The 26,024-nt window shown below is 41.1% G+C and overlaps 1 protein-coding gene across 6 annotated transcripts in view; it reads right to left on the bottom strand.

Annotated features, from left to right (window-relative positions):
• The window catches only part of LOC148014894 (protein CHROMATIN REMODELING 5-like), an 85,408-nt gene that overhangs the window by 36,252 nt on the left and 23,132 nt on the right, over positions 1–26,024 (bottom strand). For all 6 annotated transcript variants that reach the window (XM_087665782.1, XM_087665783.1, XM_087665781.1 and 3 more), the window contains 7 exons: positions 15,374–15,601; positions 15,103–15,186; positions 14,183–14,242; positions 13,728–13,831; positions 451–502; positions 261–324; positions 76–169 (listed from right to left, as the gene is read on the bottom strand). In XM_087665782.1, coding sequence (XP_087521908.1) covers positions 76–169; positions 261–324; positions 451–502; positions 13,728–13,831; positions 14,183–14,242; positions 15,103–15,186; positions 15,374–15,601 — 686 coding nt within the window. The remainder of the gene's footprint in view (positions 1–75; positions 170–260; positions 325–450; positions 503–13,727; positions 13,832–14,182; positions 14,243–15,102; positions 15,187–15,373; positions 15,602–26,024) is intronic.

Here is a 26,024-nt window from a genome sequence, read left to right as displayed (position 1 = left end):
CAGAGGAGTAATTAGCTATCTCCCAGTGCACCTACTTTCATAGAATCTACTCAACTTTGTGTCACAAATCTAGACCTGTTCATCAAGAAGTTAAGGCCCTCCAGTTGATAATCACGCAGATTGCCACCTTTCAACCATTCCGGTTGCTCTTCAAACTTTCTCAGAGTAACTAAAAGAAGTTGCAGTGGTGAGCATATGTCAAGACTCTTATCCAAATCTGTATCTTCCAGAGAAAGAATGGCATACTGAAAACCCTTTACCTTTCCCTTTCTTTCTTTGAGACTCCACTGTTTTCCCTTGAACCAAGGTTGCAACTTCACGAGCCTGTCAATAAAACATGTCACACACAAAAACAAATTTAAAAACAGGAGGCATATCAGGAACAATAAGTGTTTTTCAAAAGCCAAATTGTAAAGCTCTTAAAATGAGTAGTGAAAGCCAGAAAAATACCTTGTACTCATCAATTGCATCTTGAGCAAAAGCAATATCTGTGTCTTTTTCCCTGGCTCAAAATAAAAGCAGCTAACTCATGCTGTGATTGAAGAGTATAAAGAGGAACAGAAGCGCAATCAACTGTCCCAAAACTGATTTCAAAACATGAGATATCAGGATTGCTGAGCACCAAAGTCGAAGCTAGCATCAACAATTAATTTTCATCCATTTATGCCTAATTTTGCTCCTTAAATCAGCCCCAAAAGGCTTTATTTAAGTAAGAAGGATTTTATTTTTTGCACAGCAGGATAAATACCCAAAGATCCCCTATAAAAGGCCATGTTATGGGCATTCCATGGTCACTCTCTATGAACACCCATGGCTTCACTCATTCTTCCAACCACTCTCCCTCTTCTCAGAGTGCTGTCCCCTTCCTCCCATAGGCACTCTATGGATGCTATCACATCTGAGCTCCTGCCACGCCCTATTCGGAGCATTCTGAAGTTGTCACCATCTTAGTCTTAGTTTGGTTGTTACGTAGTGAAACATCCCCCTAGGATCCAACCTGCACATGAGTAAAACGGAATGGACATCAGACTCACCTCCCAGCCATAGAGCCAAACAGGTTCACCCTTGAGCCTGGGAGCTAGCAGCACTCCTGGCCGCAACCACATCCCAAGGGTTGGCATCCCATACCACCAGCCCACACCATCCCATTGTACGGATGCATCAACCAATGGGTCAAAAGTCCAATAGCAATGATCACACAATGAATATGCACAATAGGGCCTTGAGTCATTTTTATAGGACTCAACTACCCTAACCCCAAAGTGTCCTTATTTCATTCACACTAAGTCACTTCGTAACCACCATGACCAATGCCACTAGCGCCCATCCGGATGTCCAAGGACATAACACTTGCCCCCTTATGAATGATTGTTGTCCTCAGCATTATCTTCAAGGATGAAGTGAGGAAAACGATACTTCAATTAGCATATCAACTCCCAAGTAGAGTTCGCCTCTAGGCGGTTTTCGCACTTGACCAAATACTCGAGATAAATGGTCCAACAGCATCATTTAGTCCTAAGGTCAAGAACCTATTCAAGTTCGAGTGGAACATAACGAGCAATATCCTCAAGCCGTAGGACTTCCTCAATCACGACAACTTGCTCACCTTGTCCCAATTGTTCTTTCAAACGACTTACATGGAACACAAAGTGAACTCGGATCTCCAAAGGTAACTCCAACTCATAGGATATGCTACTAATCTTCTTGGTAATTTGGAAAGGACCGCAATACCTTGAAGACAATTTATAGCACTTGTCAGTAGTCATGGAATTGGAGTGCTTTGGGACTTTAAAGTAAACCCACATGCTTTTCTGGAGCTTCCTGGGAGTACAATGTTGGTTAGCATAAAACGTGGCACGATCCTGCGCTGCTTTAATCCTTTTCGTTGCAATCATCAGCATATCATGCAGAAATTCGACTATGGACTGCATTTTCACCCTCCCCAAGCTATGTGGCAATCGGTAGTTTCAGCTCAAAACCTTACATAAGCATAAACAGACTATAACCAATAGTCGAATGCTCAGCAGTGTTATAAGCAAACTCAATCTGAGAGAGAGAACGCTCCCAATCAGATTGTCTACGAGAGACATATGTAAGAAGCATGTCCTCCATGGTTTAATTCATTCGTTTGGTCTGCCCATTAGTTCCTGGATGTTCATAGGACAACATGGACAATCGAGTTTCCAATTTTTGGAAGACTATTTACTAGAAATGGTCAATGAACTTGGGATGTGATCATGGCCCAGATTGTTGCTAGCTCCCAAGTGATTCCATCTGGCTCTACGACTGGGAGCTGAGTCTGATGTCTAGTCCCTTTTATATTGAGTTTTGCTTGCATCGTGTCTCATGTGCAAGTTGGATCCTAGGGGGCTGTTTCATTAGTATCAAAGCCAGGTTTCAAGTTTCATATTGAGTTTTGCTTGCATTGTATCTCATGTGTAGATTGGATCCTAGGGGGACATTTCATTGGTATCAGAGCCAAGTTTTGAGGAACATTTCATTGGTATCAGAGTGAGGTTTCGAGTCTTGGATCCTTGGGGAACATTCCATTGGTATCAAAACCAAGTTTCGAGGAATGTTTCAATGGTATCAAAGCCAGGTTTCGAGTCTCAAAACCTAGTTCTAATACCAATGAAACATCCCCCTAGGATCCAACCTGCACACGAGACACAACACAAGCAAAACTCAATATAAAAGAGACTGGACATCAAACTCACCTCCCAGCCATAGAGCCAAACCGGCTCACCCTCGAGCCTCTGAGCTAGAAGCACTCCGAGCCACAACCACATCCCAAGGGTTGGTGTCCCAAACCACCAACCCACACCATCTCGATGTACGAATACGTCAGCCAACAAGCCAAGAGTCCAAGAGTGATGATCACACAATGAATGTGCACAATAGGGCCTTCAGTCCTTTTTATAAGACTTGACTACCCTAAACCCAAAGTGTCCTTATTCCATTCCTACTAAGTCACTTCATACCAACCGTGACCAATGCTACTAGCACCAATCCAGATGTCTAGGGATATAACAACTCAGCAACTACCCATGTTAGGGCACCTACTACTCACTTGAACTCTTCATCCAAAGGCTCCAAAGGTCTTCAACTGTTGTGTTTGTGCTTGCTGGTCCTTCCAAAGATTGAGCACTCAGCAGCCTTACTCAACCTGATTTCTATAGCCACCATCACCTTTCAATGGCTAGCCCTTGCATTTTGCTGAATCCACCCACTTGGAGGGAGGCAAGCATATCATTAGGACTTGTTGTCTTCATCATACAGCCGTCGCCTATCAACCATAGCAGGTATCCTTTCCTAGAGGCCACTATCATTGCCATCTCAGGGCTGCATTTGTGTCTATCTCTCGCTCTTGCTACTACAATCAGTGGCACATCTGGTACAACAGCCGCTCTACTTCTGGGAGGCCCTACCCATCAGCAAACATTTGCATGTTTGTTGCTACACGTCTTTCCATAAGCAAACACTTTCACTTTTGCTGCTACAGCCCCAAGAAGTCATGTTTGTCATCACCTACAGCTATGGAGGATATTTTTAGCTCCCTTCGCTGCTGGCCACATTCATCCAATATGTCCTCTCGCATCCCCCATACAACGGACTCTATTTCACTCTCTCCACATAGAAGCCTCCTTCGAGGTTCATGCTTGAACCTTGATCCCAAGACACCAAGGCCAAGGATCCCCATTTTATAATCATTGGTTTTTATTCATCATTTGTTCATGCTCTTATTTCTAATTCATTCACTACTTGTGTTTGTTGTGCATTTTTTCATCTCCACTTTAAACCCTACCACTTCTTCACAGGCTCTCAAAGTGGTCCAAGGTGGTTTCATGTGATTCGTATGATACATTCAATATGTGAATATGTATAGCATGGAATGTGTACACAATTTTTAAGAATAAAATACGTTTTTCCGTACATTCATTAACAAATACAAACTTTCACACACATAAAATATGCAACTTAACGATAGATCATGGAAAGGGAGGAGAGGAAGTGTGGATGAAAGTGAGAGGGGGGAGGGGGGAGAGGGGAGGGAGAGGGAGAGGGAGAGGAAGAGAAGGTGTGGATGAAAGTGGAAGATGGAGGGAAAGCAGTAGAGGAAGAGTAGGTTAAAGTGTCGATGAAGCTTGAACAAAAGGTGGATGAGGCTTGAGCCCAAGAGAGCGAGATTAAAGAAGATGAAGGTTGATTTGTGATGATCAGATGAGAGGAAGAGCTGCCCTTTTATGAGGCTGAGGTGAGGAGAAGAGTAGAACTTTGAATGAGAAGTGGAACTTGGAAGATGGAAGTTTGGAAGAGGAGGAGTGGGTAGGAGGAAGAGAAATAATGGCTAAATGACTATGATGCAAGGCTAGTTGAATAAGACCGTGTTCAAATGTAGGTTTTTCTTTGGAGACAGGTCTTTCTTTGGAGACTACTGATTGCCAAACCTCCCCTCGCCTCAACTCTCTCAAAGTGTCAAATCTTAAACAACAATCGTTTTCTACCAGTGTGGAATAATGCAAACTCATCTAGGACTCCCCCATTAAGGGCCACATGTGCCATTGCATCCCGCTTGATAATGTCAATAAGAGACTCATACCGAGACCTGGTAGCTATCGATTGCCTCATGAAAGACCAGTTCGCTGATCAAATGCCTGTACAAAACCATACAGAATGAACCTATGGAACAGTACCATACAAAGTAATGTTACGTACACACACGGAATGCAACCTTGGAGTCTTAGGGTTTTGCTTGTTCTTTCTTCACAAGGATCGCATAGGATACTCTTGAAGCCTCTTGTCATGAAGGACCATGTTGTGAACGATTAATCTATAGACAATATCTAGTTTGTCATAGTCACGAAACACATGAAAAAGATGAGTTAACAGAGAGATACTGGCATCTAAAGAACTTTCAAGGGACAAGAATAAAGGCAGTTATCTTACACACTTTGCAAGAAACGTGATTCAACTTACAGGAATAAGTAAAATAACAGTTTAATGGCAGCCAACTTGCATTATGTGTTAGAGATAGAACCTACTCAATCCAGTCCAACTGGATGCATAGTAGCTAACCCTGATTAGAGAGTTTGTACTAACAGAGAACCTACCATACTTCTCTTATGCTTGTCAATCTGATTTTATGTGGCCGACCCGGCCAGTTTTAAAATTTCTCCATTTTCTGCCTTTAAAAAAGCATCCTTCCTTGGCACTCTAACACATTGCATCAAACATTCTAGATAATATACACACTCTGTTGAGCTAGAGTGCTGACAGCATGCGAGACTGGAATGAGCAATGATGGAGCTGAGAGCTAAGAGAATGGAGTAAGAGTGTACCAATGTATTGCACGGTACACAAAGAATTAAAATGTGTCTATATATCAGGGTACAAGTAAAGGGTGTGTTCACACCCGTAAGTTTATACACACGCGATAATGGGAGTTTACACCCAAAGGGGCTCTACACCCAACAACCTCCCACTTAAAGGCCTGAAGTGGTGCCTTTAAACTATCCAACTCCCACTAGTCGAATGCAATGCTCATGTGAGCTTTGCAAGGCTTTTAGTGAGAGCATCTACAAGGTTATCTTGGGCTTTGACCTTAGTCAGTGTGACAAGGCCATCATCCAAGACCTATCGAATGAAATGATACCGAACATCTATGTGTTTGGTACGTGCATGAAACATGGCATTTTTAGCCAAACATACTGCACTCTTGCTATCACAACCAAGCACTGGAGTACGTGAAGAAAGACCAAAATCCTTGTCTGAATGGCCAAGCCAAATAGCTTTCTTAGAAGCTTTTGTGGCTGAGATATATTCAGCCTCTATAGCACTCAATGCTACAATTTTCTGCAACCTTGAACACCAAGAAATAGCTCCACTAGCCAAAGTAAAGACATACCCATTGGTAGACTTTCTAGTGTCAAGATCTCCCGCCATGTCCAAATCACAAAACCCCTACAGCTCTAGTTTACCCTTTCCATAGCATATACACTTGTCTTGTGTATCTTTTGAGTATCTAAAGATATATTTCACTACTTCCCAATGTGGTTTGCTAGGGTTAGACATAAATCTACTAACAACTCCCACTACATGAGCAATGTCTGGACAAGTTGCAACCATGGCATACATCAAAGAAGTTAAGAACCACCAGCTGATGCATAACGTATGCCTTTCATCCCACTAGCAACTGCGTCATCTTTTGGGCAATCAACTTTGCTAAGCTTTGTATATGGTGGTAAAGGCACACCAAGAGGCTTAGCATCAGCCATATTAAATCTGTCAAGTACTTTGCTGATGTACTTGTCCTGTGAGAGAAATAACAAGTGCTGCCCTCTATCTCTTTTAATGCACATGCCCAAAATGTGTTCAGCTGCCTTCAATCTTTCATCGAGAAGATTGAACTCGGCTATCTTTTGAGAGCATTCAAAGTACTCTTATGCTTCCCTGCAATCAACATGTCATCCACATATAAGACCAACACAATAAGGCTTCCATCATCAACCTTTTGAGTGTATAAGCAATGATCTACATAACCACATTTAAATCCATGACTGAGCATGAAGATATCTGTCACCAGGTGGTGATACTTTTTGCAGTTGCTTTTCTTATTTACTTATATAAATGTTTTATTTTTCTTTTCTTTAGTTGTTGTTGCTTTTTACCCCCAAAGTTCTCTTGGATTAAGCCGAGATCTTTGCATGGCCAGAAGAGACAGCCATTTGGACAAATTAGACTAGTGGTTTGTCTGAGCCTTGGGACCAGTTCCATATTGAATGGGCACTAAAGAATAGATTGACAATGGTTTGGGATTGTGTGCTTAACCACTGGAGATGGTGCATGACAATGAGCCTCTGGCCAAGATAGAAGATGCACATGTGAGAATGTTCACGGAATAAAAGTCACCGTAATGGAACCACAATACACTTTTTGATGTGGTTGCAATGATAAAAGTTGCTCAAAACAACTCGAGGAATGCAGAGATCACCATCCCTAAAAGTTAGAAAGTTACTATTTTTGAGCCCCAGAATTTGTTCACGACATTATCTTCGTTTTTGCACGAGAATTAATTCTCTCGTTGTGTCGATGTCGAGTTTTGCACCGATCATGTAGAATTTTAGATCGGAAGGTTTAAACGGGAAAATTGTTACATGTATGCCATGTGTCACAATTCGGGCATAAATTCCCAAAAGAGACAAAGAGCATTTTTAAAAAACGTAATAGGCAAGAGGGGCAAATCTGAGCGTGAAGTTTTCAAGGGCTGAGGGCAAATTGCTGCAAGTACATCAGCTATGGAGAGTACTTCTTCGTCTCTAACTCATGTATGAGGTAGAGTTCACTCCCTCTGGTCAACTCTCTCTCTCTATTCTCAGAGGAAATACTCTGCATGATGGGCTGATTCCACCAAATGTACAATTCTGTGTTTTCTTTGCACTTTTGCTGAGGCAAGAGCCTCACTATCCAGGTCCAGGAGTAGCTGATTGCTTCTCCAATGCAGGAACTAAAAAAAGTGATGACCGTGCCACACAGAGACAATGTTTTCAGTTTTCATTTAGTGTTGTTTGTGGGACTATTTTATTGTTGAAATGATGCCAAGGTCAAAGGATTTGTAGTCCAACTAGTATGTAGCAGATCTGGAATGGAATAAGGCTGAGAACAGGTCAAGAGACAGGTGAAAAACAATAAATACAAAGTTTTGCAGATTGCAATTTTGCACTTGAGTTATTGAGTTATGGTCACAGAAAGTGTTTTCCTACTTGGGATGTTGTTCTGGATATGCTGGATAGTAAAAACAGTAAATACAGAGTTCTGCGGATTGCAATTCTGCACTTGAATTATTGTGTTATGGTCACAGAAAGTGTTTTCCTACTTGGGATGTTGTTTTGGGTATGTTGTACTGTCCTTATGCAGCTGAAATTTGCTCAAAAAATATGAAAGCCAACTGTTCACAAGTTTTGTACTTTGGAACATTTCATTTTTGTAACTTTTCATCTTTTAATTGATAAGAAATACCGAAAGGGGGGCCGAACTTCAGGGCCAATCTGGTGTTGAGCGAGGGAGTGAGGTCTCTGTTTATGTGTGTATGTGAAAAAGACCAGGTATTAATTGAAAGAACTACCGCTTTATGTAAGTCATAGACCAATTCTAGTATCAAACTTTTTATACCACAGTCTAGGGGTCTGCTTCAATCCATATAAGTTGTGTTTCGGCTTACAAACTAAATGTTCTTTCCCTAGAATAGCAAAACCTTCGGGCTGTTTCATGTACATCTCTTCATCCAGGTCACCATGAAAAAAAGCAGTCTTCATATCCATCTAATCCAACTCTAAATCCAAGGATGCAGTAAGAGCAAACAAAACACGGATCATCACCATCTTCACCACTGGTAAAAAGACCTCCTGGAAGTCTACACCTTCATTTCTATGTATAGCCCTTAGCAAACAAACGTGCCTTGTATTTGGGCTTCCCATCAATATTTTTCACCTCATAAACCCATTTATTGGGAATAGCTTTCCTATCCTTGGGCAAAGGTACAAGCTTCCATGTGTTATTTGCATACAGAGACTTCATCTCTTCCTGCATAGCAAGCTCCCACTTTCTCTTGTTTTCACATGATTGTGCCTCTTTAAATGTCAAAAGCTCATCTTCATCAATCAATAAATGCAATCCAAAGATATTTGAAACCTCTGTGGCTACCTTCTGACACGTGTAGACCTTCTTACCCAATAATTTGTATTGATAAGCAATGGGCCTACATCCTCAAGTATGTGCACACAATCATCTGGTGGCTGGTTTTCAGCATATTTTCTTACTGCTGTAACTTGTTTTCAGCATGTTCTTGTTGCTGTCCTATTCCATCATGTGCATCAACTTGCTGTCCATTATCTTCTGGTTGTAGCACACTAGGTTGCTGCTCATTTTCAGCTTCAAAAGGGACAGAATCTTCAACTAAAGGTGGCTGAATGGCTAGCTGTTCATGCTGAAACTCGACCTTCTTCTTGTCAAGGTCACCATGTGTAGCATTTTTCAGCAACTTTGCTTCATTAAATACTACGTCTCGGTTGCGTTCTATCTTCCTATCCTCAGGAAGCCAAACTCTATAGCCTCTCTCTCCCTCATCTCCATATCTAATGAAGATGCCCTTGATGGATTTCATGTCTAGTTTAGTCCTCTAATTAACATGAATATGCACAAAAGAATCGCAACCAAAGACATGAAAATGGTCATATGAAGCAGATTTGCCAAACCAAACCTCTTCAAAAATGCCATTTTCCAATGCACAATTGAGAGAGTGATTGCAAACATGAACAATAGTTTTAAGAGCCTCTCCCTAGAACTATTGCGGGAGATTAGTTGTGGACAGCATGCATCTAACTCTCTCACAAAGTGTACGATTATACCTTTCAGCCACGCCATTTGATACAGGATTGTAAGGGGCTGTCAACTCCCTCTTAATGCCATGCATCTCACAAAACCTTTTGAACTCATTAGAAATATATTCGCCCCCATTATCCGTTCTTATAGCTTTTAACTTAAGCCCTTTCTGTGTGGTAGCAAAAGCATGAAACTTTTTAAAAGCATCCAACACTTCATTTTTGCTCTTTAATACATACACCCATGACTTTCTACCAAAATTATCAATAAAAGTGACAAAGTACCATGCACTCCCATGTGAATTAACAAGCATAGTGCACACATCTAAATGTACTAAGTCAAGAGCATTCAACTTCTTAACAACACCAGAGTAATAAGGAGACTTCACATGTTTTCCATATATGCAATCATTACAAAAGTGGAGACCAAAGCCTTTTACATCAAATCTCCTTGAAGAGGAGAAAACCTGAAGGCATTTCTAGCTCATATGACCAAGTCTTTTGTGCCAAAGTTCCATCTGTGAATGAACTTTAGCCACAGCTAAAAACTTGTCGAGTAATGCTTTACAATGCAAATAATAAAAAGTCCCCCTTTTGCTGCCTTAACAATCAACATAGAGCCCTTGTGGACCTTCCAAGATCCACCACCAAAGGTAGTAAAATACCCTCTTGCCCAACTGATAGTAGACTTTTCTTTATGCCAAGTACATGTCTGACACCATGCAAAATCAACTCTTGGCCATTTTCAAGGGCCAAGTGAATGGTACCTACACCCTCTATTTCACATGCATAATTGTTGCCCAAGTAAACCTTGCCAAGGCAACCTGAAGTGTATTCAAAAAATGACTACAAAGAGGTAGTGACATGAAAAGAGGTACCGATGTCCACTATCCATGATTGAGACAGTCCATCATGACCTCAAAGTAAGGCAGCAACCACCTCCTTTTTAGTGATGTGCATATCACCTACTATTGCCATAACATTTGCATCATTACATGAGGCTACAACAAGTATCTCTCCAGTGTTAGAGATCTCTTCAATAACCACACTAGATACAACATTTGTCTTTGTAACTTCTTTTGAGGGAGAGTTGTCATCATCTTTCTTGTCATCCTTCTTTTTCTTTCATTACTACTTCTTTATTTTTTGCTCTTTCTTGTAGTAGCGACAATCGGGCTTTTTATACCCTTTATGTCCACATTTATAGCACGTGACATCCTGCTGTTTGCCCTTGCTTTTACTCCTGCTTTTGCCTTTATTTCTTGCATTACACCTCTTTTCTAACCTGCCTCTAAGATAATAAGCAGAACCACTGCTTTCTCTACTCGACTTTCTTCTAATCTCCTCATTGTGAATAGAGCCCCTAACACCATCGAAGGTTAAAGCAAGGTTATTGCTCAATGAGGCAACCAAAGACTCCCAGCTATTAGGCAAAGTCATCAACCAACAAGAAAATGGCCTTCAATGATAAATTGAAGGGCTACAAACCCGAGTCTTGCAACTGGCTCAAAATCCCTATGAAAGCACTCAAATGCTCCGATGTTGGCTTAGACTCATCCAATTCCATGTTTACAAGCTAGCGCATGAGATGCATTTGATTTACCGGAGTTGTATTTTCATAAGTGTCCGTCAACATTTTCCACATGGCATAAGCTGTATCAAGACGCTTAATGTCCATAAGTACATCATCAGATACAACCATTTTAATGTATGCAATGGCCTTCTTGTTGAGTCTAGCCTAATCATCATCTATCATAGTTGCAGGCTTGACTTCCAAAAGAGCATCATCACAATCCTTGAGAAACAAAATGCATTGCATCCTCTCCTTCCCCAAGTTGAAACCAATGCCATCAAATCTCTTGATTTGAAGAAGAAATTTAGTAGCACTACTGCTTGAAGCATTTGCAGCCATTTTTCAGCAATGTACCCAAAGAACAATACTGCAATTTATAACAGTGAAAAATGAGCTGAATATTCAGTTAATATCAGCCCAAATTTTCAGTCAATGAGAGCAAGGTTTAATTCTAGTACATGTACAACAGTAGAACTGATGACTTTCAGCAATATAACCGAAATTTAAGTATATACTCAAAGCATACATCACTGCTAGGTGACTCCCACTTCAACAGCATCACCAAAAGTACATCTGCATTCCCAGATCTGCAAATGATCACTAAGACTATTGCAAAATGACTGTTCAATAATATATCAACTCAATGGGAGCTGCCCAACATATGTACTGCATACATATGTGACCAAGTACTTCTGACAACCAAGATTCTCTGCAATTTCTTCAATATTTCACAAGTGCGAGATGAATCTCACTGCTTACAACACCAAGATTGCATCAGCAATGTTTCCAATGTACATTTTAGACATCATTTTTTCCAAAATTCTCAAATTTTAGCAAAAGCCCCAAAATTTTACTGACAAAGCTACACCGATCGCATCAATACATAAACCTGAGACCATAAAACATGCGAAATTGGCAAAGTTTGCCAAAATCTTGCAAAAGCCCCAAAAAATCTCAGGTCAATTGTGCATCAATGTCAACAAATTTGACTTTGCAAAGCAAAATTTCATTGATATGAGAAAAGCCCTGAAATTTTTGGAACCAATGTGTGCAATTTCTGCAAATTTCTGGTCAAATTGTCTTGTTATATATTACCAACATCAGATTTGGGAAAACCCCCAAATTTCCAAGCATAAGGATGCACTAGTCTGAAAACTGTGCTTGCACATGCGAACAAGGGCTTAAAATAAGCCACTTCACAACAAAAAATAAAGAATTATCTGCTAGTCTCGCCCGTGTGCTCACGTTGACCTGACACGTGACGTCAATGCCTCTGCCTGACCCCGTCAACTATCGACCCGTATCACGTGTGTCAAACCTGGTCACCCACTGGCAAACCTGATGTCCAGTGGTACACTTGATGCCCGCTGGTCGCCTTTTTCTTCAGCTCGACCTGTGCCACCTGTGCTGGTCGCTTCTTCCTCAGCTCAACCTATGCGACCTGTGCCGGTCGCTTCTTCCTCAGCTCGACCTGCTGCACGCTATCCTGATCTGCCACACTTGTCGAGTGTTGTCTGTCGACTAGATCCTGTCCCACGACTTGTGACACTCTAGGGAAGCGCGAACGTTGCAACCAACTGCTCTAATACCAGTTTGTTGAGCTGGAGTGCTGACAGAATGCGAGACTGGAATGAGCGGCGATAGAGCTGAGAGCTAAGAGAATTGAGTAAGAGTGTACGAGTGTATTGCACGGTACACAAAGAATAAAAATGCATTTATATGTTAGGGTACAAGTAAAGGGTGTGTTCACACCGTAAGTTTATATACACGGGATAAATGGGAGTTTACACCCAAAGGGGCTTTACACCCAACACACTCCATCCTTGCTTTTTTGCTAGACACTTGCACCACTCAGTCTGCACTTGCTAGACCTAGCTTTCTGTGATCACACCAAATTGCAACAGCATCGGTATTCCTTAAAACCTGTAGGTGCACTGACCATTGAAAATCACGGGAGTTGGAATTATAATTAATGGCTCTTATTTCTAAGCAGTGCATTGCTATCACAACAAAGCTACAGTCCCACGTGGACACTTGGAAGTAAAGTCCACGGTTACAACCACTCCCCAAACCAATACTTCCCCTTTCTGAATCTGCTACAAATATACATAATTTTTAACATCCGCAAAACAAACACACACATACAAGTTGTGGTATGTCTCAAGAATGTTTGGCTGCTTTGGGCTGAAGCATGGCCTTACATCTGGTAGGCATGATTCAATAGTTTTACGTAACAACCAGTAGCAATGCAGCTGCAATGAAAACTTCCATTTCTTGTATCAGTAAGTATAAAGCCTCAGCAAAGGCAAAGCTTCAGCAGAGGCTAAACAGCTAGACAAACACCTCTTTCCATATAGGCACAACAATTTTTAAGCAACGAAACCCCCCCAAAAAAAAACAAACAAAAACAACAAGCATGTTTGGGCCAAACATTCTTCAGCTTTTCAAAATGTTTGCAAGGCATATCATACAAGTAACCAAAACTGGAACAGCAAATCCAGTCTTCCTCAAGTGTGTAGATCAAGTAAATCTTCAAAGTAACAGGTGCTAGCAATATAATTCTAGGCCCGTGAAAACCTTAGGCCCCCTTCCAATTTGTGTAAAAGTTGGCCAAAAACTAATGTAAATATGCATTAAATCTTTCATGCCTGTCTAAATGGTGCAAGTTCTGTTGATGGTATGGCAGAGCCCTAATATGTTTATGTTTTGCAATTCATTGTCCGCATACAAATATATGGATAAACAATTCAAATCTGTTGCACAAGCAGACTGCTTACCATGTTGACTCTGCATACGAAAGGCCCTTCCACTTTACTAGATATTCCTGGACCTCCTCCCCAGAATCAGACTTGGAGCTCCTGTCAGCAAATACTCTTTCAACCTACAAAATGATTCTGTAAGCAGAGTCAGGTATTGATAGGATATCGCAAACACAGCAACCTCACTGAAGCAAACTGATCAACAAGTAGACATTTTCGAGACATACAATGCAATGACACATTTGACAAGATATAGACACTCCTCAGATTAGTGTTCCATGTTTAAAAAAAAAGGGAACACATAACTATACAGACAGTAGAGAATACTGCATTATGCAGAAATGAACAGATTACAACTCCATGTGCTGAATAAAACTTGAGAAATATAACACAGACAACAGATAACACTACAAACCAAGGATAGACAAAGGTGCATTCAAGTAAACAGGAAGTAGATAAGTTGAAACATGGACCTGTCGGTATTGCTTTAATAGCTCTAGCTCCATTTCCTTGCTAACATCATGCAACTCTGCCTGTACAACCATGTAAATTATTAGACTATCACAATCTGCAAGGAACAAATTCCACCAAGTATAAAGCAACAAGCATAATATCCGTTACTGCTCGGGAATGCAAACATAATGAGCCGGATGATTTTAGGGGAATCATATTAAGCAAAACCAAGAAACAGGAACCAGCATGTTGATCTGAATGTTTGTGAAATACCCCAGGAGAGCATGCATACACAAGATTCAAAAGGAAATTTTGAAAAGGCAGCAGACAAAGAAAAGAAGCAAGAGAAACAAGGAAGAGAAGTAAAGTCAAAGGCAAACACCTAAATGCCCTTCGTCAAAGACTTAGTGGTAGAAACAAGTCAGGACTCAAAGCAATCCTCGCAAAGGTAGTTAAGGCAAAAGAATGATTGGAAAGCAATAACTTCTAGAAACATGATATGTCAAGACTGACTTTGCTGACTTTGTTCAGTAGTCTTAAAGTCCTTGAAGCCATGTGATCACAAATACAAAGCTTAAAAACCTGTTGAAATGTCTCTTAAAAACCTGTTGAAATGCAGTGCAAGCATCAGCCTTCACAAATTGTCATGAGCAGCCTGAAAAGGCAGAAACTTGCATAGTCTCTCATTACAGTTAACATTGAGAAAAGACCTCTGACTGCAATTAACATCTAAGTATCCAGAAATGATACAAAGAGGACAGTTCTTGGATGCAGAAGCACACTTCATGCTTAACAGACCACTGAAATTGGTGAAACGTTTAATCAGATATGCTTGTTTACATTCCATACCGGTGAAGAAAAATATTACAAGTCTCCACATAGCTTGTTTCTTTAAGTAATTCAGCTTTAAAAGTTAAATCCAAGTTGCATATGAAATCACCTCTTCACGAGAAAGCGCTCGCCTCTTACTCCTTTCTTCCTCAACTTTCTTTGTATAATTAATGACCTTCTTATACCCGCTCAACTGCAGAAAAATGAACAAATCTCTCTCTCTCTCTCTCTCTCTCTCTCTCTCTCTCTCTCTCTCTCTCTCTCTCTCTCTCTCTCTCTCTCTCTCTCTCTCTCTCTCTCTCTCTCTCTGTGTGAAAGCCCTGATAATATTTGCCATCGGCAACACAAATAGGATTGGAGGATTATGGTTGGTTGTGTACCTGGAAAAGGTCTGACAATGTTTGCCATTGGCAATGCAAGTAGGATTGGCCTTTCCATTTGATGTAAAATTCCTGATCCTCCCAATTCAGATCTGCAAAAGGATCTGAATCCAGTAAGGATGGTTCAGGCTGTCTAGATTCGCCGGTGGTGGAGATCCCCTTGGCTTGATGCCACAATACTCTTTCTATTGCATCAGCATCTTCTTCTTCTATATCATCAAGTGAAGCCTGCATATGAAGAGATTAACCCCAATGGGTAGGACTAACAAGGTTAATTCTCCATGAACAAACCTAATTAAACTGCAAAGTATGCAAACATCCTACACCTGATATGTTAAGAGCACTCAATTGCAGGTTTTACAGGAAAAAAGTTCCAAGATGAGACACTTCAAATGTCAGAAAAATAGCATCACGTTTATCTAATATGGTTATATTATATACTGATGTGCTTACATTATACAAACTATATAAAATACATGTTATTTGTTTAAATTATACTGAAACAAAGAACACTGACAACTCTAAGACAGACAGAATCCAAAATCTTTTTAAAATACATGCAATCAACATACATGTCCTTTCAAGTAAGAAAAGCAACCAGCAACAAGGTAGATTCTTAGCACTTAATCTTGGACAGCCGACACCTGATTGGCGCCAACAACTAGCACCCCCTGCAGTATTTCTTGAATTTGTATTGCCAAAGGTTGAACTACATTGAGATATGGACCAATCTCCTTCAATATGGCTGTCAAAAGTGACCGGCAACTCTTGAAGTTAATTTGCCCCTTGATTGTCCCACAATCCAAGCACAATTGGGTCTTCAATCTCTTGCATGCAGGCCACAATAAATGGAAAATGGGCTCATGCCTTGGATCAGCTGCAAATTATTTGTCTTCAGCTGCTACATTGAGTGTGGCATCTTCAATAATTGGGCACAAATCCCAAGGTGGCCAAGAAACCCTAATTGCTCTGTACTTGGCATTTCAACAGCAACTTCTTCACTTCATACCTTCTGGAGCAGGAAATGGCTGAGGACTCCAGAGGGATTGATTGTTGATGAGAAAGAAGGCTGGGGAGAGAGAAATTGCTCGATTTTATCACAGGATAATGCCCCAAATTTGCTGTCACCTGATTTGTGACAGGAAAAATGCTGTCACCAGCTGGTCCGCACCTCCGGTAAACCTGTCACCTGCAGCCCCTAAGCCTGGTACAGCAGTTCCCTACAGCCTGATGACCTTCTAATCTAGTTGCCAGCTGCTGATGGACCTCCTGGTGGCTGGAAACCTTCCTTGCAGCAAGCAGCAAGCAGCAACAGCATCTACCTCTCTCCCATCTCTCTCAGCCTCCACACTGCACAAAATGGCTGGAATTAGACTCAGCCAGCCCCAACACCCCTCTCTCAGCCTTGGAAGGGCAAGTTTGCCACTTGATAGCCTTCTAATTGCAATTTCCAGCATTAATTACTCAACTTTCAGAATTTAATTTTTGAAAATTACTTAATTGTTCATTTGTCCTTATCCAAGAACAGGCCGGTGCCAATTCACCTTTCCAAAATCACCACTCTTTAATGGCCCAACTAACAACCTACTTGGGCCATCACCATGACTTAACTAACTTGCACTTCACATGTGCACAACTTAATAATGCCAAAGCTAAGCATTAAAAATACATGTCACCATGACAACCATAGCCTATACAGAAGCAAGAAGTAGGACACTTGCTACAAACCATTAATGATAGGCTACAAACTTGAATGTTGAGGTACCAACTTATGCTACATTGTATACGACATCCATAGAAACGGCATGAACCTTTTTCCATATTCATTTAGATAACTCGTAGAAAACTCCGCCCAATTGTGCGAATAGGAAAACTACAAACCCCTTTGCAAAGAAGAATTGTTAGCAAGATAGGAAGTTGAATGGCCTACAACAAGCAATGCACAAGTAGGCACCAAAAGCCTGACCTATTGCACAGGCCTTTCATGCTGTTAATAACCCTTGATAAATAGTGTCCCAGTTGTTCTTGAGAAAACCTAATAACATGGAGTGTCTACCAATGTGAGACATCTTAAGCCTTCATTTGTCAAACAAACAAATTGAGAGGCTTCTATACGATCTAATGCTTCAAAATTCTATAGCGAGAAATGTCTCCAAGAGGGCATCAAAAGTAACCTCAACCTACTAGTCTAAGTAGAACTATTCAAGTGCACACTACATTGACACATGCATGTACACTCAAAACCAGCCTTCCTTCTCGGAGAGGGTGGTATGACCTGATTAATCAACAACTGCAGCAAGTAATTAATCACATAAAACTGAAATGAACAATTTGCCACTCAATCTTGGACAATGGACAGCCTGTTTTCCCCAAAACTAGCGAACCTTGTGGTATCTCTTTAACTTGTATTGCAATCTGAAGGAAATACACTGAGATTCCTTGAATCTTTTACACTCTCCAATCTCCTCTTGCTGTCAAAAAATGACCAGCAACCCTTCAAACCAATTTGCCCCTTTGTTTGCTTGAAGTTTGGCCTTTAATTATGCCTGATTTTGCTGGAAATTCCTGAGGAATAATGGGGATAGGTTGGAGGATGAGAGGAAAATACTGAGGAGAGGGAAATTTCTGAATTTTGTTGAGGGTAAATCAAGAAAATCAGTTGCTGCCCTGTTTAGACAGCCATGGAAATTGTCATAGACTACCACTCAAGACCTCCCGAAACTGTCATCACCCATAGTCAAATGACAATCGCTTGGTCTAGAAGCCTGCCCTCATGGCTGCAAATGGTCTCCAACAGCAAGTAACCTTATCACATAGCCTCTCTCCAACTAGTGCATTGCAAAATGACTCTCTTCACTTGCATGGGCAAGTTTTCCCAAGTAACAACCTACCGAAAACAATTTCCAACATTATCCAACTTTATTAAATTAATTTTCAAAACATCAATTTTGAAAATTAATTTAATAATTATTTATGGCTCAAAAAAATAATATGACTCACCAATACTCATACTTAGGGCTAATTAAATGGTCTAGGCCAAATTTTGACACCGAGTAGTACTATCTAGTACCTATCCAACATCCAAATGCTACACTCCACATGTGAAAGTCACATTTGTCAAATTAAATGATCAGTTATAACTAACCTACACTTCACATGTGCAAGTCACATCTGCACATTTGATTAACTTTTAATCAAATGCTAAGCAAAGTATCAAAATTTCACATCCTTGTGACCATGCTTACATGTTTTTATGAAACCACACTTCATTTACTCAAGATAATAGTTATCAAAGCAAGGATATTTTAGAAAATGTCAAGAGAAGTGTGCATATTAATTGTCGGAAAGCGAACCCAAGCTTCCTTCTCGGATGGGGTGGTAGTTGACCTAATTTAACAAAATTTCCAGCAAGCATAACATTCACTAAACTGAAATAAATACATTATCAAATTAACCTCGGACAGAAAAATCCCGATCTCCTCCAAAACTAGTGCCCCTTGCAGTGTTTCTTTAAATTGTTTAATTGATTTTGTAGTGCACTAAGATAAGGACAAATCTCTCTACAAATTCCAATATATTAGGCTTTTATCAATGACCACCTGCATCAAGATCCAATATGATTCTGAAACAGGTTGGGCATAAATTGAATATAATACACTTGCATGCGGGTCAACTTCGATGTGGATATCCAATCTTCATCGGGGATCTACTCTAAATACTTCATGTCCAGCATCTGATCTTTGGGCTTCTGTTTAATAGACACACACTTTGAGGTGGCTAAGAAATCCTAATTTCTGCTCTTAGATTAGGGTTTCATAGCAAAAGCATTGCCATCACCTTTCACATAGCTGAGCAAAACTGTGAATGGCTGGGAAGGCCTGATAGATTGTCAAAGGATAGAGAATGTCTCTTGAGGAGAAAGAAAATATAATGATTCAACCCTCAAACAGTGATCAGCATCAAAATCCCCAAATTTGCCCCTTGATTTGAAGCAGATGTAAGCACAAATTAGGTCTTCTACACTTGCACGCGAGTCACCCTTGCTGTAGATGAGGAATCCTTCTCAAATCTACTGTAATTTCTCAAATTTCCATCAAATCCCCTTGTTGCATGGCTGAGATTTGATGGCACACTTCTCAAGACAGCTAAGAAACCCTAATTTCTAAAAATATTCAGAGCTACATCAGCAAATTAGTGCTGAGAAATATCAAATCTGCTCAAGAAGAAGAGAGGAGCAGCAAATTAGACAAAATTCTCCGAATTTATTGGGACAAAAATGCCTGCACAACAGTTGCCCTACAGTTCAAGCCCTAGAAAATATTATAGATCAGGTCTCTTTGCTGACCCTGATGGCTCAAATGCTGTCTCTTTGACCAGAATGAGAGAAGAACAGCCCAACATGGAAGCTACACTCGCATGCAGCTGTCCAAAACTGACCCAAACTTGACATTTGGCAAATTTCCATATTCACTAGGTCCTCCCTATGCAAAAACAAGCTACATAGAACATTCAATGTTGCTCTACCTCAATTTTAATTTTGTAACCTCTTTGAACTTGAAAGTGTTGAAACTTTTCACAAACCTTGGTCTAGGACATTAAATCATTTAAATCTCTAACCCCCATGATACCAAACGTTACTTCCAAGGGAAATTCAATGTCCTTGACCACGGCTGCATTTAATGCAGCCGACCTACATTATTTTTGGCATTTCTTTTGGGCTATTTATTTTGCCCAACCTCCACACACTTTTAGTTATTCTGATCACACGTTTTCGAATAGCTGATCGTAGAGACTACTTCGAGGTTCACAGATTGTGAGATCTTCAAGGTGGAGACATACACGGACATACACTCTGCAGCCGTGTATGTATCTACTCCCTTATACAACATTCTTCATTGCAGAATTTGTGTTCCTGTGTGTGTGTGTGTGTGTGTGTGTGTGTGTGTGTGTGTGTGTTCACTCTCTCTCTTGGTCATACGCTTCCGCAACATATCACTTTGACATCGTATCAAAGCATTGAAGGATAGACTAAGGGTGGTGGACCTACATGAATGTGGGCGTAGGTGCGCGAGAAAGGAGCAGAGTTGCTGAAGCTGATGCTGATTGTTGCTGTTTGAGAAGGAAGAAGGCTGTGTTTTGGGTCTTCAAGTGCAGATTTTACCTTTTCATCACCTCCTATAGGTGAAGAAGGAGCGAGATGAGTCGAGAAGAGCCCTAGCAGGCTGCATTACAATAGCCAAAGGGGGCTGCTTTTTGTGTTTTGTGCAAGCATTTTAGGTGACAATGTCTTTTGAGGCCGAGAGACAGTTTCAAGCGATCATGGACCGCAAGGTGCCCGTGTTACTGCCTCTTCCATCAAATCAAAAGCTCGATGGCAAGAACTATTGTATCAAAAGCCATTTTGGAGTTCTATGATTTGGCGGAGCTTGTTACAGAGGCTATCCACCGTCCTTCTTCGAGAGTCAAGTCCAAACTCTCTACAAGTGATAAGTTGGAGTTGGCAAAGGCTCGGGCGCATTGAGACAAACTAAATGCTCACATCCGCTCGTTTTTATTTCTCTCATACAACAGCTGTGATCTCCCATATAGAGCATTTGACAGTGGCCCGGGAGATATGGTTGGAGCTTGATTAGATGTATAATCGCATAACCATCATGAAACAAGTTTCTTTGAAAGTGCAGATGAGGACCATGAGTGTCAACAAATCATCTTCTATGCAAAAGCATATCATCAAGTTGAGACAGCTTCAAATGCAAGTGTAGAACACAGGAAAGGTGATCACTTCTGAAGCCATGGCGATAACTCTTCTTTCACAGTTTTCGCCTCATTTCAGTGATTTTTATTCTGCCTTGATTGCCTCAGGGCGATCAGAGACTCTTCGTTGGGAGAAGTTGGTTCCTATGGTCTTGGACCAAGAGGAGCAATTGAAAGGGACCAGTGCTTCTAAATCAGAGGCATTGATAGGTCAGCCCCCTCAGAAGAAGGGAAATGACCAAAAGAAGAACAAGGAAAAGGAAAAGAAATCCACTTGCCACATCTGTGGCAAGACATGTCACTAGAAGAAGGACTGCCCCAACAAGGAGGAGGAGGAGGAATCTTTGAAGGATTCCTAAGCGGTGGCTACTCCCTCATCAGCTACTTTCCTCCACTTGGAGGTGGTTAAGGCATCAAACTTGAAGGTCTCTAATGCTCCAATGACATCCCCATGCACTAAGGAGTGGATTGTTGACAATGGTGCTTCCTGACACATGACTCCTACAGCAAGTGTTGCTCATTTGCAGCCTTCGCATGGACACATTCTCATCGGTGATAGTTCTTCTATCCCTATTCAAGGACAGGGTAATATGCATCTTATTCGAGATGGGCAAGATGGTGCCCATACATTTGAGGTGCTTTATATCCAGCCTTGGGATACCATTTGCTTTCAATACACAAGCTTTGTGCCCTCAGTCTCTTAGTCGAGTTTGATGTGGATTCCTTTCGGACTCTTGATGGTGGATCAAGACAGGTCCTTGCTTCAAGTTATGAGGAGAATGGAATCTACGAGTTGCAGTCTTCTTCTGCCACTTCTGCCTTGACTTCTCTTCTTCTTACCTCTCAAACACAATCTGAGCTTTGGCATGCTCAGTTTGGCCGTCTCAACTATGATTACCTACGGAAGGCATCTAAGGGACAGCTTCTTTGAGGTTTTTCAGATATTGTGGTAAGCCAGCAACCGTGTGTATCCTGCATTTGTGGGAAGATGTTCCCAGTAAGGCTTCAAGGCAGTCTTTAGCACCCCTAGAGCTTGTTTCTACTGATCTTTGTGGACCAATGAGGACCGAGTCCCTTAAAGGGAGCTTGTATTTCATGCTAATTGTGGATGATTACAATAGGATGACATGGGATTATTTATTGAAGCTGAATTCGAAGACTTTCTCCAATTGACGGATTGGTTGCTCTTTAAGGAGAACCGATCGCACTGAAAACCAAAGATCTTATGATCGGATAAGGGAAGAGAATTTGTTTCTAATGAGCTTACTCATTTTTGTGCAAATCGTGGTATTCACCAGGAGATTGCCAGCACAAGCACCCCTTAGGAGAATGGCATATTGGAGCAAAGGAATCGTAGTGTGATCGAGATGGCCCGTACCATGATGGAGCATCGACAGACACCTCAATGTCTATGGGCTGAGACTATGGCTACTTCAGTTCACATTCTTAATCAATCGCAGTGTGATCGAGATCGACCCTACCATGATGGAGCATCGACAGACACCTCAATGTCTATGGGCTGAGACTATGGCTACTGCAGTTCACATCCTCAAACAACAGACACCTCAATGTCTATGGGCTAAGACTGTGGCTACTGCTAAGACACCTCAATGCGATGGAGTTGGAGCTAGAGTTGGAGTCGATTGAGAGGAACGGCACTTGGTACCTTGTGCCTAAGCCTTCTCATAAGAACGTAATTGGAGTCAAATGGGTCTTCAAGTCCAAGTACTGCAGTGATGGCACGTTGGACAAGCACAAGGCTCCCCTTATTACTAAAGGTTTTGCACAACGCCTAGACATTGATTTCCAAGATACTTTTGCCCCTACAGCTCGGATGGCTACTATTCGTGCAATTCTTGCCTTGGGTAGCCATAGAAGATGGCCGGTCTATCAGCTAGATGTGAAGTCTGCCTTCTTGAATGGGACGTTGAAAGAGGAGATTTATGTTGAGCAACCTCCAAGTTTTGGTTCTTTTGATGGTAAGCTATACAGGTTGTAGAAAGCCCTCTATGGCCTTAAGCAAGCTCCCCGTGCTTGGAATGAGAAGATTGACTCATTCCTCCAAAAGCACTTGGGGTATCAGCATTCAAGGCTGACACACAGCTTTATGTCCACACCTTAGGCGCAGGTCCTATGCTATTTGTCCTTTATGTGGATAACTTGATTGTGACGGGTAACCATGTCCAGATGGTCGAGCAAACAAAGGCAGCACTTCATGAGAAGTTTGAGATGAAGGATATGGGACTTCTTCACTTCTTTCTGGAGCTACGCCAACATAGAGACCACCTTCTACGGGTCCACGACCAAACAGCCGAGAACACACAGCAACGCACCCTCCAAGAGTTCTACAGACCCTCGGCCACCCCCTCTACAACAAAGACTACATCCAACCGATAGAGACCACCTTCTACGGGTCCGGGACCAAACAGCTGGGAACACACAGCAATGCACCCTCCAAGAGTTCTACAGACCCTCGGCCACCCTCTCTACAAAGAGGACTACACCCAACCGACCAATGGCCCCACCCTGAGAAGTCACCTTGGATAGAGCTACAAAGAGAGGCAGAGCTCGTTGCCCACACCCAGCAGACCCACGCCTCCGCAGGAGACATCACCTACAGATACAGCGGATGCTATAGTGCCATCAAGAAGCCATAATCCGCTGCTTCAACCTCTCCATGCTAGAGAGGCCCATGCGGGACATCTTAAGATAACCATGCTCCATGAGCAATTCCACACTGCACTTGAAGTGTATCTAGATTGTATCGAGTCTGTATACCATTTTGTACCTACTCACCTAGTTCACCATAACACTACCTGTAGAAAATTTCCAGCCACCATATACATGACATAAAACTAAAAATCAATCCAAAACTATTATTAGAAACTCTCATTGGATGCATCCATAACTCATGTTTCTCAATTGTTTTAACTATCAACCATAGAAAAGCATTAATTCAGCATAAAGCATGGCTGAAAGTATCAATGGCATTTACTAACATGATGTTGTCCATAGAACCAACTTTAAACCATTGAAAACTGAGCATAGTTTGATCATAAACTAATCACTTGCAGATCTGAGAATTGATCACAACTACTGCAAATGTAACCATAAACTGATCACAAACTCATTGCAAAAATTGACCAGCAATCGGTGCAAAAATTGATGCAAAATTGATTCTAAAAGTGAACATAAACATTTCTCAAACTGATCAAAAACCGAGCTAAACTTATCAAAAAATTTGTCTCAAAATTAAGGCAAAATTCATGTCGAATTGATTATAGGCTGATACAAAAGTATAGTTCTAGTGACTAGGTAAAACTTATACTCATCTGCATACATCTCACACTAACTAGTACACTAAGTAGTGACCTCATGGCAAAGATACTGTCAGCACAATACCTTGGATGCATGCTAAATACATCCGAGATCCACTACATACGAGAGTTGTCCATAACTAGTAGAGTGGAAGTGCTACCTCCCCCTTGAGCATCAGACAATACTTCGAACCTCTACTCTACTGAACTTGATTGAGCCCGAACTAAAGTCAACTCTAACTGAAAGGCATCCAGGTAAAACTTAAACAACGGATGATGGTCTTCCAAGTCATCCTCTTCCATCCATTTGGCATCCATTGGTGAATAATTCTGAAATTTTACCAATTATCTTCTGGAAACTTTACCTTTAACCTTTCTTTCCTTATGTGTCAAAAATCTACTCGAGCATCAAAATACAGCTCCTTCATTCATTCAGCTCCTTAACCTCAAGCTGAATTTTAGCAAACATATCCTCTAACACATCACCATAAAAAGGCCTTAACAAACTAATATGAAAGGCATTGTGTATCCATCAATGTGAAGGTAATTTCAGACCGTCGCATCTCTGATCTTCTCCAAAACTTGGAAGAGCCCATAATATCTCATACCCAACTTCACATACAATCTTACTCCTCCTTCCATCTTTTTCAGCCTTGCCTTTTCAAAACACAGCAATATATAATCGCTCTTTGTAAATTGCAAAGCACGTCTATGATGATGAGCTACCCTATTTTACTTTTCCTGTGATCTCTGATGTGCATACTTTATCTTTGCATAGGCTGCATCCAAGTTTTCCACATAACAATCAACCTCAAAGATCTGATCCTTAGTTTGCAAGATAGGTGGTACCTTGTTGCCACCCTCAACCACCTCAAATGAAGCTTTGCTAGTGAAACTATGCACTGTGTTGTTGTAAGCAAACTCAACCAAGGGAAAATACTGCTCTTACTATGTCTTGTGGTCTAAAACATAGCATCTCAAAAGATCTAACACCGTGAAATTTGCTTCTTGAGACTAAAAGCATCTGCCTACGGATGGAAGGATTATGAGAATTTCAACGTTGTTCCCACATTCTCAAACAAAGCCCTTCCAAAATAAACTAGTCATCCGAGGGTCTCATTGCTCAAAAACTAATGATCGACTCTGGCATATCATGATACTTAAAGATATGCTACAAAAACAATTGTGCCATATGATCAACCTGTATTTTCTTCTTCACCGGAATGAAATGGGCTTGTTTGCTAAACCTACAAATGATAGTCCATATCTCATTATTCCATGTAGGTGTCCTAGAAAGCTCAAAAATAAAGTCCATTGCAATGCTCTGCCAAAGCCTATTTGTAATAGGCAAGGGCTGCAATCAACCCAGCATCTTTTATTTATCATGCTTTACCTTCTGACATATGATGCATGTCCTAACAAACTGTTCTATATCATGCCACAAAGCTGGCTAATTAAAAAAATGCTCCACTGCATTAACCATGGCATTAATACCTCTGTGTCCTCCATACGGAGAAGCATGACTTTCAGTGATAACTCTTGCCCTTAATCGCTTTGTGACACACAGTCGTCCATGCATC

This window comes from Lygodium microphyllum, chromosome 24 (assembly GCF_053477565.2).
Source record: "Lygodium microphyllum isolate KBCC chromosome 24, Lygodium_microphyllum_v1.1.10, whole genome shotgun sequence".
NCBI lineage: Eukaryota > Viridiplantae > Streptophyta > Polypodiopsida > Schizaeales > Lygodiaceae > Lygodium > Lygodium microphyllum.
This window is presented reverse-complemented; position numbering and strand designations above follow the sequence as displayed.